Raw genomic sequence first — 15,137 nt, 5'->3', positions numbered from 1 at the left:
TACACACACCTCTCTCTCTCTCTCTCTCTCTCTCTCTCTCTCTCGCTCGCTCGCTCGTTATTGACTATCAAATTGCAGCTGGAACGACGCCCTCAGACATGCAGAACGAAGACGGTTGTTCAATGTATCAGAATTCAAGCGTCTGGCTGCCTCGTCCGTCAACAGGAGCGCAGGAGATGTGGCTCGTTTTGAGAAGCTTGGCGAAGGAGGATTCAATCGAACCTTTCTCATTACCATGCACGATGGCTTCCAGCTCGTCGGACGAATCCCCTATCTCTCCACAGAACCCAAGCATCTCGTCGTCGCCAACGAGGTTGCTACCATGCGCTTTCTCCGTCTGCACGACATACCCGTTCCCGAGATCTACAGTTACTCGGCCACATCGGAGAATCCTGCAGGCACGGAATATATCTTCATGGAACTAGTACGGGGGACAAATCTGGGCGACATTTGGTTTGATCTACCAGAAAAGCCTAGAATCAATATGGTCTCTCGGATCGCCGAGTTGGAGGCTCGATTATTTGCTCTTTCGTTCCCGGCGAGCGGAAGTCTTTACTACACCAGAGATCTGGACGCTGCAACCAGGAAAGTTGAAGTTCCTGCCCCCAACGGCTCGTGCAAAGATGGCTTCTGTGTTGGTCCTGATACCAGACTTCGGTTGTGGTATGGGAGAAGATCGGAACTGGATGTCGATCGTGGACCATGTACGTATCCACCACTCTTCTCCCATCACTCATCCAATTCATACCCGCTGTCTGCTCTGCAATAACAACAACTCGCCATTGGTAGGCAAACCTTTACTGACAGTCTCCAAAGTCACAGATCCCGCAGAAGTTCTCTCCGCTGGAGCCAAAAAGGAAATGGCGTATCTGAACAAATACGGCCGACCCCTTCTTCCTTTCCAACGTCTGTACCGAGAGCTCTACAACTATCAGAAAGTATCGCCCTCGGAGCATGTACAAAATCTCGAAAAATACCTGCAGGCTGTACCCAATATCATACCACACGGCGATTCCACCCTGACTCGCCCAACCATCAGACATCCCGATCTCCAACCCAACAACATATTTGTATCAGAAGACGATCTCAGTATCACTGGCCTGATTGACTGGCAACACTGCGCATTACTTCCCCTTTTTCTCCAATGCGGTATTCCCGACAGTCTTCAAAATTACGGCGACAGCGCCACAGAGTCACTCCGACTACCGACCCTACCCCCGAATTTCGACTCCCTGGACGAAAGCGAGCAATACAATCAAGTCATGCTCCTCCGCAAACGTCAATTACATGTTTTTTACGTCGCAGCCACAGAGAAGTTCAACCCCATTCATTACAATGCTCTGGCGTACGACTTCAGCGTTTTGCGACGCAAACTTTTCGATCACGCAAGCTCTCCATGGGAAGGAGATAACATGACTCTCAAAGCCGACTTGATCAAGCTCAGCCAAAGCTGGTCTGAAATGATAACAGGAACGACCTCCTCCTCAAACGATGCCAAATCCCCGTGCCCGATCCAGTTTTCGGAAGACGAAATCAAACAATCAATACACATCCACACTGAACAACTCGATTCAGATCAGCAACTCCAAGCGTGCAAGGATGCGATTGGCATGGGCTCGGAAGGATGGGTGCCGATAGACCAGTATGACGACGCTTTGCAACGTACTAGTTTGGTTAAAGCTGGGATTCTGCAAGCTGCAGAGTCGGAGTTTGATAGGAGGATGATCAACGAACATTGGATGTTTGATGATTTTGATGAGGGGGAGTATTCTTGATGGATGGTGATGATGGAAAAAGGGGGGGGGGGGGAAGGGGTGATGAAATAGTCGGGAAGAAATTCCCCATGCCCCTCTCCGGAGCTGAGGTATTTGAATTTATTTTACATTACATTACATTACTTACTCCCTCCCTTACTAGATCCGAGGAGGAAGAAGGAAGTAATAAGCTAGATTAAGAAATTTAGCTTATCGGAGGATATTATTATAGGGAATCAATATCAATGCCCAAACTAGGAAGTAGGGCCTAATAAGAGTAGCAAGCAGCAAGCAGCAAGTTTAGAATTAGGGTGAAATGGGTAGTAAAGCAGTTAGTTAGTTGGTTAGTTAGCCGCTAAGAGAAAAGAGAGAGAGAAAAAAACAGGAGAAGAAGAAGGAATAGAAGAACAAACTCTCCCCTCCTTCTTCCTCCTTCCTCCTTCTCCCTTCTCCCTCCTTCTCTTTTCTTATATATCTTTATAGAAAACAGACTACCTTATCGAAAGCGCCAATAAGAATCAAGTCGATCTTTTCTCTTATCTTCTCTTCATCTTCTCTCTATCTTTCTCTCCTTATATTCTCTCCGTCTTCTCCCCTCTTATATTCTTACCAAGTTAGAAAGTCAAATAGATAAGAGAAAATATATCCCTCTATTTCTCTATCACTCTATCACTCTAGCACTCTATTCGTTACAATAAAGAAAAAACAAAAATATAGGATAGCTTCTTGATATATATATACTCTCGCAGCCTCGCTCTCTCCTAGCAATCGGGGGAATTATTTTACCAATCAATCAACTAACCAAACACATGTAGGTAGGTAGGTAGGTACTCCTTTGTTGATGAAAGTTGTAATTTTTACTACTATATGTATGGACTTGCAATTCGTCAGGGATGAGAAGTAGAAGAAGAAGAAGAAGAAGTCACATCTCCTCCGTCTAAACTCGACCCTCTGTCTTCTTGTCATCATCATCATTATTATTATTACCGTCATTATCATCATCATCATTATCATCATGATCCGGCTCCCCCTCCCCCTCCCCCTTCTTCTCAGATTGTTCATACCACTTCCAATCTATCCACTCCAACACCTGATCCCGCGCACGAGGCAACATGGCATGATAATCGGGATTCTTGTCCGGTACAAACATGGATTGATGGGCCGTAATTTCGTCTCCCGCAATCGAGTTGACGCATTTGACCCAGCGTCCCTTGGATTTACTCCTGTCATCTGCAAATGCTCGGACTTGCTCGTTCTCGACGGACATGTGCTGCTCGTTCGCAGCATCAGAGCTGCTGTCTTGTCGTGCTCTCTGGTCATTTTTTGGTCCACGATTGTCGTCAGAGGAAGGAGGCGAAGAAGGTCTTTTGGCATCCATCGGACGATTCCCCCTTTCTGTGTTGGCGATCTTTTCCTTGGCCTGTTTGGGTATTACACAAAAAGTCCGATCCTCTCCTAACAGCTGTCCCGCATATTTCGTCTTACTCATGACTTTCTCCGGATCCAACGCCCCGTAGAAATTCGCAAATCCAACATCATGCGTACTTGTCAGAGCCACCACCTTCTCCACCCTCTTCTGCAATTCCGCCCCTCGTGCCAAACATGACACGAATTCGAGATGACTGCTCGCCCACGCGACACCCTGATTGATATGGTTCCAACCCATATATGCCGCGCCCGCTACACCCGCGATGCCTGCGGCCGCTCCAGCGTACATGGCGAGTTTGCCCCATTTGAAACCACCTCCCCCTGCATTACCGGGAGCTGGCAAACCTTTACTGCTCGCATTTGTGATGGGTTGTGGTGTAGCAGCGCTCTTATTATTATTCCCCCAGCCGAAGAAACTCGCAGCTTGATCATAGGCCTGATATGCTTTATTCGCATGCCCAATCTGTTCTTCCGCACCATGCGCCAGAACTCCCGGACTGATTCCGAGATATGGCGTATCGAACGCGAGAACAGCTTTCACGCGGGGAAAGAAGAGTACACTACTCGAGTCTTCTTCTTCTTCTTCTCGAGGAGGAGTAGTAGTGCCCTTCATCCTATCATCAGACCCCCGAACAGGCACAACCTCATCTCCCGCAATACTCAACAACGCCTCCGCAGCCACAATCCCGCCCATTGAATGTCCGCACAAGATGACATGCACGCCCGGATCCACGGTCGGACTCGGGGTCTGATTGGCGACTTCGAGGTCGATGACTTTGTTTTGCAGCCATTCTTTGAAATTGGCAACGCAGTCGTGCAGGTCGCCGCGGGTTTGGAACTGCGGGTATTGGAGGGCGAGGACGTCGATTCGGGGGAGCGAGTGCGCGATCAGGGCGCGGAGATGGTCGGGGAAGTGGTGGAAGGTATGGTCGTTGCCTTTGAAGCCGTGGATGAAGACGAGGAGAAGGGTGTTTTTCTTGTGCATGGCTGGTTACATTTTGAGCTGTGTGTTGTGGGTGGTGGTGGTGTGAGAGAGGAAATCATAAAGTTGGACGAGTAGTGCATGTGACATGGTGTCCCAGGTCGCGCATGTGACAAGCCAAGGCAAGATATCTAAGAATGAGCCAAGCGATAGGAGGCGATTGAATAGATGTAGCAACCTAGTGAGGTGGGAAGGTGATGGTATTTTCTGGTAAATGTACACAAAGCTACTCCTGTGCTTTCTACGTAGCATTACTACACACCGCGGCCTATGTCTGCCTGTCGTTGACGCTCCGCCGCCACCGCTGCTGCTCCGTCCGCTATGCATCATGAACCCAAGCCGAACACTGGAATCGATGAACCTCCATCTGCGTCTCTCAGATACATCCGAGCTACGCCGCACGTGGCTGCTCTTCAGACACACACATGCAGTCGTCGGCCGTCCGTCTCTACGCTTTTTAATCGAGTATTGTACAAGGAGAAGGAAGAGTGACCAAGCGGGAACTCCATTCGGGACGCATCGTTGTCATCGTATGCGCTTAGAAGGGAGGCGAGGCGGGCGAAATTTTGTCCTGTTGCTCCATGAGTTCTTCGCCTGATGCTTCGATTGATACTGCGAGACCGAGTTTGGCAGAGTTCTGTCCACAGATGTTAGCTCATATTCCTGTGCATCCCGTATTTGTCGTCTTCAATGGTCCTACCTTGACGTGGTCCAGCTCACCAGCAAATGTGAGCTTGACTGGCGGCGCAACAATCTTCTCCAACAGGCATCCGAGCTTGCCCTGGCTGTCGATTTGTGCGCGGAAGATCGATCGTGAAAACTCGTACTTGGTGCCAAACGTTGCCACGCCCTCTTTCCGACCTCCTCCCATCATACCCGCACCAGAAAGGCCTGCGAATTGCAGATTGACGTCCACACCGGTCTCCACCTTGTCCATGAGCTTCTTCCAGTAGCTCAGCTGTACACCACCCTGTGTCAAGAGTTGTGCGCTTGCGATCCAGTCATCGCCCCTGTATCGCCCTGCATAGCTGACTGCTGCCTCTGGTCCCATGCCGCTTCCTGGCCTTTGCACAACACCCTCCATACCCAACGACAATCGCGGTGTGATGCTCTGGAGGTACGAACCGATGAACATGCCCGTCAGCTCGCCTTCCAGCAAGCTGGGGTTGATGCTCTTCAGCGACGCCGTAAAGTCGTTACCCGTGTAGTCTTGCTCCAGAGACACTTGCGCTCCTCCTGGGCTCATTCCCGATGCAGACTGTATCTGTACGGAGGACTTGAACATGAGACGGTTGGTGATGCGCTGGTTGAAACGGGCATTGAACGAGGCATCTGAATCGAGTTGAGCCTGGCAGAGTGTCTGGAGTGGTACGATGAAGGGTTAGCTGATGAATGATTCTTCTTCCTGCTGCTCGCGGGACGCAAAAGAGACGTACGTTGTTGGTGCCGTAAAGTGCCAGGAAGGTGTACGGCGATAGCATTTGCGACCCGCTGGAAAAGGCATGGCTGATTTGGAATAATGGGTAGATGGAGAAACTCTTGTTGAGCTCGGCGCGCAGTCCTGAGAAGGTCTGGTTGGTGAGAAAGACGTCGCGTTGCACCTCTCGTGCAATGCCATCAACTGTGCCTGGATTGCTCAACCCCAGTGCTTCCCTTCGCGCCTGGAAGGACTGATATGTGTCTAGGATGAGGTCCATGAAGCCATTTGTGCGCACAGGCTCGAGATGCGTTATGGGCGTGACTTCGACCTCCACGGGCACCGCAAGCTTTTCTAAAGGAGGTGCCGCCGCCATTGCTGCAGGTGAAGTTGCTGCGCGTGGGCCGAGAAGAGTCTGTCGCCGAGTAAGAGAGAGGGTTGGAGTTCGGGCGACGGCGATGGGGTCGAAGATGAGATGGGTAGAGCGGTCGAAGTTGGAGAGGCGATGAGGTCGTGTGCAAGTGTTTTTCCCTACTACAGGTAAAGCGTCGGAGCTTTGTCGACTCTGACCTCATGTCCCATTTTACGTTATGGCCTGCCATAGCGCAAACCCTTGCCTTTTACTTTCACTTTTCTACTCGACATTCGTTCACTGACACGTCGACCCACAGATATTGAAGCTTCGGAAACGTCTCTCACAATAAAGCTCCGAAATTATGTTTACGCTGTAATTCTATCAACTCAGGTACATGTAGCCTTGCATGCAACCTCCCTTCTTCTAGAACATCATCAATCCTCCCACTGGCTAGAATTGCGTAAACCTAAGCTACTCGTACTACTATTCGCTCTCCTATGAAGGTAAAACGCCCTGATGGGCGAAGGCGATAGAGGTGAAAATGAGCCACCAGGCGTCTCCGAATCACCTGCTTGTGAAACGCTCCCACTTCCTCTTCCCCCACCTCTAGGCGGTGTGCTGAAGTATCCACCGTCCTCCTGTCACTTTCCACTGCCCCCTGGAGGAGCGAAGGGCTTCTTAGCGGGCGATTTTGAACGAGACGCTGATCTAGACTGGGATCTCGAGTCCAGCTTCCTGGGAAGCTTCGTAGGTGACTCGGGGCGCTTGTTGCTTGCAGAAGAGACTGGTCGTGCCTGAAGGGCACTGTCGACTTTGTCTGCGGCTTCCTCAGCTTTCGAGGCGGCCAAGTTGATGATTGCTCCACTCTTGCCCATAGCATCAGTGTCCTCATCATCGAGACTGGCTACCGATGAGTATGATTCGTCTCCAGGACGAGGCGCTGCATTCTCCTTCTTCGACTGCTGTGGGCTCTCGCCCTCTGCCGGAAGCTCGTCTTTCACGCCCGGACGAGAATCCAGCGAAGCCTCAAGATTGGAGTCCTGCTGGCGCTCACTTTCCGCTTTCGATTTTCCATCAGTGGGCAAGAGTTCACCCTTTGCACCGCCGTCAGCTGGCGCCTTTGAAGGAGTGCTATGCACCTGCTGTTTGATGTAATCCGTACCTTCCTTGTGAATTCGCTCCGCGTCGAAGTCGCCTTTGCTCTGCTTCACCTTTGGCGAATTGGCGACGCGATCTTCCTGGGATACCGGCGGCTCATTCTCCAAGTCTTTTTCGCTAGCGAACCACTTATCGTCCGGCTGCGCACTGCTGCCATTCTTCTCAGCTGAGGAAGAGCCATTGTCGGTATCCAACTTCTTGCTTTCCTGTTTGGCCTTCTCGACAGCTTTCTTGCTTTCCTGTTGGACCCCATTGGCAGCATGCTGGCTGGCCTGTTGAGCCTTCTTCGCTGCCTTCTTGCCTGATTGCTGTGCCTGTTGCGCGACATTCTTGCTAGTCTGTTTGACCTCTTCTGCAGTCTCCTGCACCTGATTCTCAGCGCCGCGAATATTCTCCTCGCCAATGGCTTCCTTGGTCTTCTCTGCAGCAGCTTTACCAGTCTGCTTGGCCTTGACAGAAGCGTTGTCGATTTGCTCTTCGAGATGTTGTATCTGCGAACTGACTCGACGCCCAGCCCGATAGGTGCCATCTTTCAGAGACTGGACATCACGTCGAAGCTGCTGCTGGACTTCCTTTCCATTGATTCGGGAGATCTTGCCTTCCAGTCTCTTTCCGGCGTCCTCGACTTTCTCTTCAGTCTTGGTCTCTCCTTCTTTGGCCGAGTCAATGACTTTTCTGTCAAAACGTCAGTACATGATTTCTTGTCTTCCATCGCAGCTCGAACCGCACCGGAGACGGCTATAGCCGTTCCATACAATGTAAAGAATTGGTTCACTCACCTAGCGCCTTGAGCTGCACTACGAGACTTGCCTCTCTTCAGGTAAGCCTTGTAGAAGAATCGTGCAAACAGGAAGGTAAGTGGGGCCAGATAGAACAAGTTGAGATATACTGCGAATGCTTCTCCAGTAGTGTCTAGGCAATCGGTGCGGGTCCATTCGGTTCTCCAGCGTGTCTCGTACTTGGGGGTTCCGGGAACCTGTTCCTTAAACTGCTCAATCTTCTCCTCCATGACCGCATTCAGTGGCTGGTGCTGCTTGTTGTGCACTTTCTCTGCTAAGCCCTCCTCCCCGAGCGCTCGGAGAAGAAGCTTCTTGCCCAATGCGCCCCATGCTACAGCGCTCGGTGTGGCCATGGCCTCGGAAACAGCCGAGGTGGCCGATTGTGCCTTCGATGTGGCGCTGGAGGCAATAGCAGAAATGGTGTGCGCGACCTGGTATGGGGTGGAGATCGGGATATCGTACTGCACGAACAGGTGGATGGCTGCATAAGAGGCACCCCACACAAACTGAGTAATCTGTAGGGAAGTCAAAGATTTCTTGATCGATGCGGGAACCTTGTAACCCAGGGCGGTAAGCGTGAAGTAGGCGTACATGAGCGCGTGGATGAACGAGTTGACAAAGACAAACATCCAGATGGGTGGGCTCATGTAGCGGATGCCTGCCCACATGCAAAGCATGGCGCCCGAGTGATGGTACGTCTGCAATGTCGCACTTCTCTTGCCCTTTGCCAGGATGATCAGGGTATCGACCACCTCGTAGAACTTGCTGACATAGAAGATCCAGCCCCAGAACGCGAGTCCCTCGTTCCACAGCCTACCATAGTCCGTGGGGTCTGGATTACCGTCGTAGCCCAAACGAATCGCCGTGTTCTTCACCTCCCAAATATTGATCGTGCTGTTGAAAGTGGCAGCGTCACCGAGACCTCTCGGGCCGTGGATCTTGCACAGCGCATCTGCAGCACCTGCCAGTCCATACTCGTTGCTGAGTCCGGGCCAGGTGTGAGCGAAGGCCCGGCACATGGCCAGGAAAGTGGCCGTGGAGTAGATGGTGAGCAGCGCATTGTGAATGATCACAAAGGGCTTGAACCATTTCTGCCGCGAGACTGCCCACGGTTTCTGGTTGCGCTTGCGATTGTAGGCGTTGAGCAGAAGCACGCTGACAATGTAGGCGCTGGCAAAGCTAATGGGCACTTGCGGCTTCAGAGCGAAGTTGAAGAGATCCTTGTCAATGCCGAAGGGCGAGCGAAATGATCGTTCCCGGATCGGCGGCGGCAGCGCGGCTGGAAGTGGATCGGGATTGAGGGCGCTGAGAGTGAAGGACGGCCATCGCATGTAGATCTGAGGACCGGACATGTTCGCGGGGGTTTCGAGGTGGTGTGATGGAGGCAGGGCAGTGCTGCTGCTGCTGCTGCTGTTTCACCAAGCTCGACGCGTGAAGAGCACGCGACTGGACGGAGTGGTTGATGGAGGAGGATGTGGCTGATCTGTCGTCTATCGCATGGTGGGAAGTGGTGCCTCGTTCGGAGGGGAGGGGGGGAGGAAGTCGGACGGGTCTCGTTGTTGTTGTTGTGGTTGTGCAAGTGAGTGAGTAGACGGAAGAGTGGTGGTCCGGATGGTTGTGCTGCATTCGCTTGTGTCTTCCAGTCTCCAGTGGTGGTGGCTGGGCGGGCTTCAAAATTCCAACCACACAAGCCACACATCGTTCCCGTCTCAACAATCTGCCCGCCCAGTGATGTCCGCTGAACATCATGTCTTACGTCACTGCAGCCATGACATCGCCGTTTCCACTTGCCCCATCCAATGCATCTGATCTGGTACGAGAGATACATGTACCTGACCCGTGACCGTGACCGTGACATGTATATGATGGATCTATAAATGATATCAGGACTGGTATATATACATGTACCTCCTATCTATACCTCCTTACAGCCTTCTAGCTACATCCCTTAGCCAGCCAACTACAACCCCAACCAAGTCCTCGAAACAGAAGCACTTGTACCTTAATCACCACCATGTCAACACCCACTACCACCAACAACCCAACCGGAGCCCAAGGCGAAAAAGCCGCAGAAGAAATCAAAGGTGGAATCAAAGGTTTAAATGTAAACATTCTCCTACTCCCATTCCCATCCCCTCTTCCATACCCACACCCACACACACCTGATACATACCCCATACTTACCTTATACGTCTACCTAATATAGAACCTCTCCGAAGACATTCGCCAAAATATAAATTCCTTCGCAGATGACCTTCTAGGCGGCCATCATAACAGCAATAGCAGCAATAGTCATCCATCAACGGGATTCTCAAACGATGCAAAAGCTGCTGGGAAGGAGGTGGAGAGGAAAGTTGGAGGAGGTGGTGGACTTGCTACGGGACAGCCAGTGAATGATACTACAACTACTACTACTACGGGTACTACTGGTAAAACACTGTAGGGGTGGGTTGTGATATACATTATGTTTTTGGGTGGAGGGAGAGTGAAGTGTATTATGTCTATGGTTAGGAGTGATGGGAGTGGGTAAAAGAAAAGTCAAGGTAGTAATGTACGAATTATGAGAGAGGGTGGGCTATGCACACCACTGCGACGTTTTGCACCAGTAACCTCTTTATATGCCGTAGATACCTCAGGTAGGTACCTAAGATCGCATTGGCAGTCCACGATACAATCACATGTAACAGAAAAAAACTACAAATCCTTCTTCGGCGCACTGCCATCAACATCTCCCGAACCATATTTTCTCACAGGCTCCTTACCCGCAACCTTGTCCTTTTCAAAATATTTGACTTCCTCGGCATTCATATGCTTTGCAACCTGATCGGCTTGCCACTTTTTAAACGAGAATCCCAAGCCCTCATGACTGTAATCCTTATCGTTGGCTTGATCTTTATGATACTTGACCCTCACAAACCCCGTCTCTTCACTTCCTGGCTCCAAAGACAGGGAAACCAGAGCGTTGATCGTGGCAGTCTTGGGGATGATTTTGAACGTCCAGCTTTGTTCATTCTTAAATTGAATCACTGTCCAACTCGTTAGGATCTTTTTATCTCTCTCTCTCTCCTCAATAAGGTAAAAATATCAATCCAGCTAAATAACAACTCACAATTATCCTCATTCTTAATAACTTCATACCCCTCATTCCTCGACTCCTTGAACAACTTCGGCAAAGCAAACCACTGCCCCGCCATTTTATATCGATCATTCGCATACACGAATTGATCATCATAGACGCAATCCGGCGTATATCGTTCCACACGCTTGATCGTGGGCTCGCACGAGTAGAGGGCAATGATATCGTCGACGAGAGCTTGGCGGGCCGCAGAGAGGGGAAGCGATTGAGATGGGTTGGGTTTCATGTCTTCGGTCGTCGTGGTTTGGCGGACTTCGTGTTGCTCGCCGGGGGCGTTGGCGGGTGCGCCTGTGGCGCCGATGCTGGTGGAGGCCATTTTGGATGGGTTGTGGTGCAGCTGCTTTGCTGTGGATGTGCCCGGTTCGTGAAGTGGTGGGTAATCGGAAAGAGAGGTGGAATGTCTTGCTGTTGTGATTGCGTACGATGTCTACCTCAAGTACTAATAGAGTCAGCAAGCACCGCGCAGTTGAAGTGCAGGTGATCGTACATTTGAATGCTTGCATCAGTGTGACGACAATAAAGAACGCCAGACGACTCTGACCTACATCATTGTTGTCGTTCACGCACTTGAAGTTCAGATACCTGACATGTACGTGTACATGTATCTGGAGTGGACTGTATGTGCTCGGGAACTCTAGTCGCGACTTCACATCGATGCGTCTCTATCATGCCCTCTTAGTACCAGGCCAATGCATGTAACTGAGGTGTCGATATACATGATCTGCACTGCGCTAAGAAAAAGTACTTACCGTAGGTGGTAAGGCACCAGGTATTGATTTTCACACATGCTCACCGTCAGACAGACGAAATCATAGAATTCTGAAACGCAATATAGGTATTTGCGCACCTAGCTCAGATGCCCCACCCATTCCTATACTTGTACATTAATTTGCAACTCCCAAGCGCCTCGCCAATAGCAGAATCGTGAACATCGTGCAACGGCCCGAGGCACTGCCCCATGGTCCCATCGCCTTTTCTGTAGGTATAGTCGTGGACCCACTGCTCCATGATCCTTCCTGTCGCTCCCGCAATGCATGTATAATCATCTCTATATTGTTTATCCGGAGTTGGTTGGGTTCTTGTCCCACGTATCCAGGTGCAAGTAGCAACTAATTCAGAACAGCCCATTCCAGAACTTCCAGTGCCATGAGCACCAGCAAGAGTGTGCTCGGAAAGATGACCACGACGTAGCTCGCTACCAGTAAGCTCGACATGGCACCCATAAAGACGTTGTTCAGCTGGCAGATTTGAGCAAGCTGCAATGCCGAAGGAGCGCCCGTCAATAGGAAGCAGACAATGATGAATATCGGATCGTCCAGTATCGAGACGGGCACGTACTTTGCCGTCAGCGCCAGCACAGGAGCCATGATCACGACGGGAACCACCATTCGGCTCAACAGCGAGGCGTACAGTAGCTTGCGTTCCTCTTTCTTCTCTTCTGGTGACGTGGCAAGCTGGTCTTGTGGTAGCGTGGAGCGGGCCAGATTCGCGCCGAGAACCACCAAAATAAGAGGGACGGCCACACCTCCACTTTGTTCAATCGCACGAGTGACGGAGTTGCGTATCAGAGTGCCATCGTCGAAGAAGAGTTGTTGCAGGCGTGGGACACTGGCTACGATAAGAGCTGCCAACATTGCCCACAGCGGAGGATTCATTTGTCTCCAGACGCCAGCCCAGAATTTGCTGTTGTAGTAGTGGAAAGTCCTGAGTACCTTTTGCACCGGCGTTGGAAGTGCACGAAGGAGGTTGATAAAGAACGTGCTAATGGTGAGCCATACTCTTCGAGCGTACATCACCACCGTGTTCTGCACACGATACAGCGGTGCTTTCCAACCCACAGGCGCTTCGGCGGTAGACCGCGATGATTGCGTTCGTGAGAACTGAGGAAACTGGGTGATTGAGGTCGTGGAAGCGGAACGGACACTATCCGTATCATCATCGACGTTCCGACGATGCAGCTTTCGTGGCTCCGTGCTGATGTCGTTGCCGTTCGCTGGCGTAGCAGGAATGATCTCCTGTCGAAGGTCTTCTCTCGATGCGGTCGACGAGGAGGTTGGCGTCTCGGATGCACTATTGAAGCCAGAGTCACTACCTCCTTTGCCTTTGATCGTGTCATCCGTCCCGTCGAATCCAGGCCCATCTTCAATCAACCTCGCCCGTTCCTCGTCATCATCTCCGCGTTCTGACGCGCTGTATTGATCCGCGGGTTTCAAGAGCACTGAGTATCCCCAGGTCCATCGCAGGAGTTGTCCCAACTGCTGGAATATCAGCAAGTACAGAATTCCTCTTGCTCCCACTTCCTCGTCGTTGTCTCCTGGGATCCGATCCCAGTGCAGTCCCTGAATGGTTTTACTCAAGCTCAGGACCAAGGAGATTGGCAACGAGTTTGAGTTTCCAAAGACTCCCATCGCAAGCACAAAGTTCTTTTGCATCTTCTTGTTCTTCTTCCCAAAGCCAAACAGTCGTGCCATGATCTGGGCGGCGGTGTAGGATACGATGGTTTGAATGACGAATATGAATGGAATCACAGCCAAATCGGCAAGTTTGTCGGCGTTGAGCTGGCTGGCGAGTTTGGTGAAGATCAAGCATGGCGTGAAGACCATGGTGTTGAGTTCGGCGAGGAACTTTTGGCTGTTGGCATCGAACATGCCCGTGATGGCGACCAAGTAGCCGGGCAGGGCGACAAACACGACTTCGAGGACGGCCTCGGATACCAGACCCGCCAGATGCACGAAGTTGGGATGTGACTCGTGTGCAGTTGTAGTAATGGCGTCCATGGTGATATTCGCCGCGGCCTCCCATAGTGGATAGCTCATCGGCACCGACTGGTCCGTGATACTACGTCGTTGCTTGAAGGCGACGAGAGAGGCGCTGGCGAGTTCGCGCAGGCGGAAGGATTTGGGAGTGTGGAAGGGCATGGCGGTCAGGCGTGATGGGATACTTCAAAGGCGGAGTCGGCGTCCGGCGGCAAGCACGAGACCCGCGGGTTGAGTAGGTTTTTTGTTCTGCTCGCTTTGTTCCGCCGTCAGTGGGAAGTGGGCTTCTCCTCTCGCAAAGCGTGTCGCAATAGCGCAATGTGACGCCCTTCCGACGCTAGGTACAGTATCTACCTTTGCAGGTAAGCCCTCTTCCAACACCACGTTTCGTTGGACTTCCAATCGTTCGCTGCGAGCGACCAGGTAGAAGTAACTGGCTAGTCCCTGCACTTCGCTTGCACGCGGCCCACGGTCAGGGTCGAGCAGGCACGATAAGTAAGGATGTAGTCCTCCGCGAAGTCCAAATAATCAAGTAGAGGTCGAGTGTGTGTGAGGAAGGATCTCTGGGGGACAGAGAGAGCGGACGGAGGGTATTCGTAAGGAAGGCAAGGTGGTAGGTGGTAGGTGGATGGGATATGGATGGGATGGCAAATGTCGTTCATCAAAAGGCCCGTCTTGTCGTCCGCTTGTCGCCGCTTGGCACAGGAAAGGCTAGGTACTATACCTCCTAGCCTGTAGGACAGTGATGAATGAATGATGGCCAGCTTGCGGAAGAAAGTCAATGTGGACCCTTGACTGGCATCCAGCCTATGAAATGCCGACTGCGCCTCACGTTCCCGTCCCCTCAACGTGCTGGCATATTCCCGCGTGTACACCTGACGCGCACTCGTTCTGAGGTACCCCGCGCGCGTCAGTTCTTGGCACGCACTCGAAAATAAAACACTGCACTCGTTTTCAAATCCACTAAGTTCTGTAAAATATCGACAAAGGTAAGTTTCTAACATTCCAATACTATTTCAGCACTGACATGGTAGTAGTACTACCACTACCACTACCACTACTACCACCACCACTACCACCACCACCACCACCACTACCACCACCACCACCACCACCACCACCACCACCACCACCACCACCACCACCACCCTCCTACCCCACCACCCTCCTACGCAGAAATGGATACTGTGTATGAATCCAAGGAATATAAGGCATACCAGGTAAGTACCTATCTACCGTTACGGTAACGTTGCTGTAACGGTTCTAATAACTTTCTAGGCTGCTGTCCCGAGTAAGAATTGGGAGATTTTCCCGGCCTTTGAACCAAACGCAGCTGGCGAGTGTGTTGTCCACCATGACGAGAACGTCTGTC

The 15,137-nt window shown here is 51.4% G+C and overlaps 7 protein-coding genes across 7 annotated transcripts in view; 2 read left to right on the top strand and 5 right to left on the bottom strand.

Annotated features, from left to right (window-relative positions):
- The window catches only part of SEPMUDRAFT_36483 (uncharacterized protein), a gene marked incomplete at both ends in the record, with an annotated part of 2,377 nt that extends 602 nt beyond the window's left edge, over positions 1 to 1,775 (top strand). The window contains 2 exons of the mRNA XM_016908640.1: positions 79 to 704; positions 817 to 1,775. Of these exons, the coding sequence (XP_016763016.1) occupies positions 79 to 704; positions 817 to 1,775 (1,585 nt within the window). The remainder of the gene's footprint in view (positions 1 to 78; positions 705 to 816) is intronic.
- Positions 1,776 to 2,748: 973 nt separating this feature from the next.
- Positions 2,749 to 4,158, bottom strand: SEPMUDRAFT_9508 (uncharacterized protein; the record flags this gene model as incomplete). The annotated part of the gene is made up of 2 exons (XM_016910653.1): positions 2,749 to 2,984; positions 3,192 to 4,158. Coding segments are annotated over 2 exons (1,203 nt in total), but the record flags the coding sequence as incomplete, so codon positions are not given.
- Positions 4,159 to 4,348: 190 nt separating this feature from the next.
- SEPMUDRAFT_146923 (Porin_3-domain-containing protein) lies at positions 4,349 to 6,067 on the bottom strand. Its single transcript, XM_016903964.1, has 3 exons — positions 5,601 to 6,067; positions 4,865 to 5,524; positions 4,349 to 4,801 (listed from the first exon to the last, which is right to left on the bottom strand). Exons 1-3 carry the CDS (start codon positions 5,955 to 5,957, stop codon positions 4,703 to 4,705), a joined length of 1,116 nt encoding a protein of 371 aa, XP_016763014.1. The 5' UTR covers positions 5,958 to 6,067; the 3' UTR covers positions 4,349 to 4,702.
- A 220-nt stretch (positions 6,068 to 6,287) lies between these two features.
- On the bottom strand, positions 6,288 to 9,398 carry SEPMUDRAFT_146921 (uncharacterized protein). Its single transcript, XM_016903963.1, has 3 exons — positions 7,874 to 9,398; positions 7,099 to 7,769; positions 6,288 to 7,030 (listed from the first exon to the last, which is right to left on the bottom strand). The coding sequence occupies exons 1-3, from the start codon at positions 9,223 to 9,225 to the stop codon at positions 7,026 to 7,028; spliced, it is 2,028 nt and encodes a 675-aa protein (XP_016763013.1). The 5' UTR covers positions 9,226 to 9,398; the 3' UTR covers positions 6,288 to 7,025.
- Positions 9,399 to 9,774: 376 nt separating this feature from the next.
- On the bottom strand, positions 9,775 to 14,384 carry SEPMUDRAFT_146920 (auxin efflux carrier). The gene is made up of 6 exons (XM_016903962.1): positions 14,120 to 14,384; positions 11,759 to 14,021; positions 11,497 to 11,671; positions 10,983 to 11,448; positions 10,080 to 10,899; positions 9,775 to 9,977 (listed from the first exon to the last, which is right to left on the bottom strand). Exon 2 carries the CDS (start codon positions 13,925 to 13,927, stop codon positions 12,119 to 12,121), a length of 1,809 nt encoding a protein of 602 aa, XP_016763010.1. The 5' UTR covers positions 13,928 to 14,021; positions 14,120 to 14,384; the 3' UTR covers positions 9,775 to 9,977; positions 10,080 to 10,899; positions 10,983 to 11,448; positions 11,497 to 11,671; positions 11,759 to 12,118.
- On the top strand, positions 9,888 to 10,316 carry SEPMUDRAFT_105221 (uncharacterized protein; the record flags this gene model as incomplete). The annotated part of the gene is made up of 2 exons (XM_016900569.1): positions 9,888 to 9,977; positions 10,080 to 10,316. 2 exons carry the CDS (start codon positions 9,888 to 9,890, stop codon positions 10,314 to 10,316), a joined length of 327 nt encoding a protein of 108 aa, XP_016763012.1.
- Positions 10,568 to 11,325, bottom strand: SEPMUDRAFT_138683 (uncharacterized protein; the record flags this gene model as incomplete). Its single annotated transcript, XM_016902885.1, has 2 exons — positions 10,568 to 10,899; positions 10,983 to 11,325. 2 exons carry the CDS (start codon positions 11,323 to 11,325, stop codon positions 10,568 to 10,570), a joined length of 675 nt encoding a protein of 224 aa, XP_016763011.1.
- Positions 14,385 to 15,137: the final 753 nt, after the last annotated feature.

Source organism: Sphaerulina musiva (genome assembly GCF_000320565.1).
Source record: "Sphaerulina musiva SO2202 unplaced genomic scaffold SEPMUscaffold_2, whole genome shotgun sequence".
In the NCBI taxonomy this organism is placed as follows: Eukaryota; Fungi; Ascomycota; class Dothideomycetes; order Mycosphaerellales; family Mycosphaerellaceae; genus Sphaerulina; species Sphaerulina musiva.
This window is presented reverse-complemented; position numbering and strand designations above follow the sequence as displayed.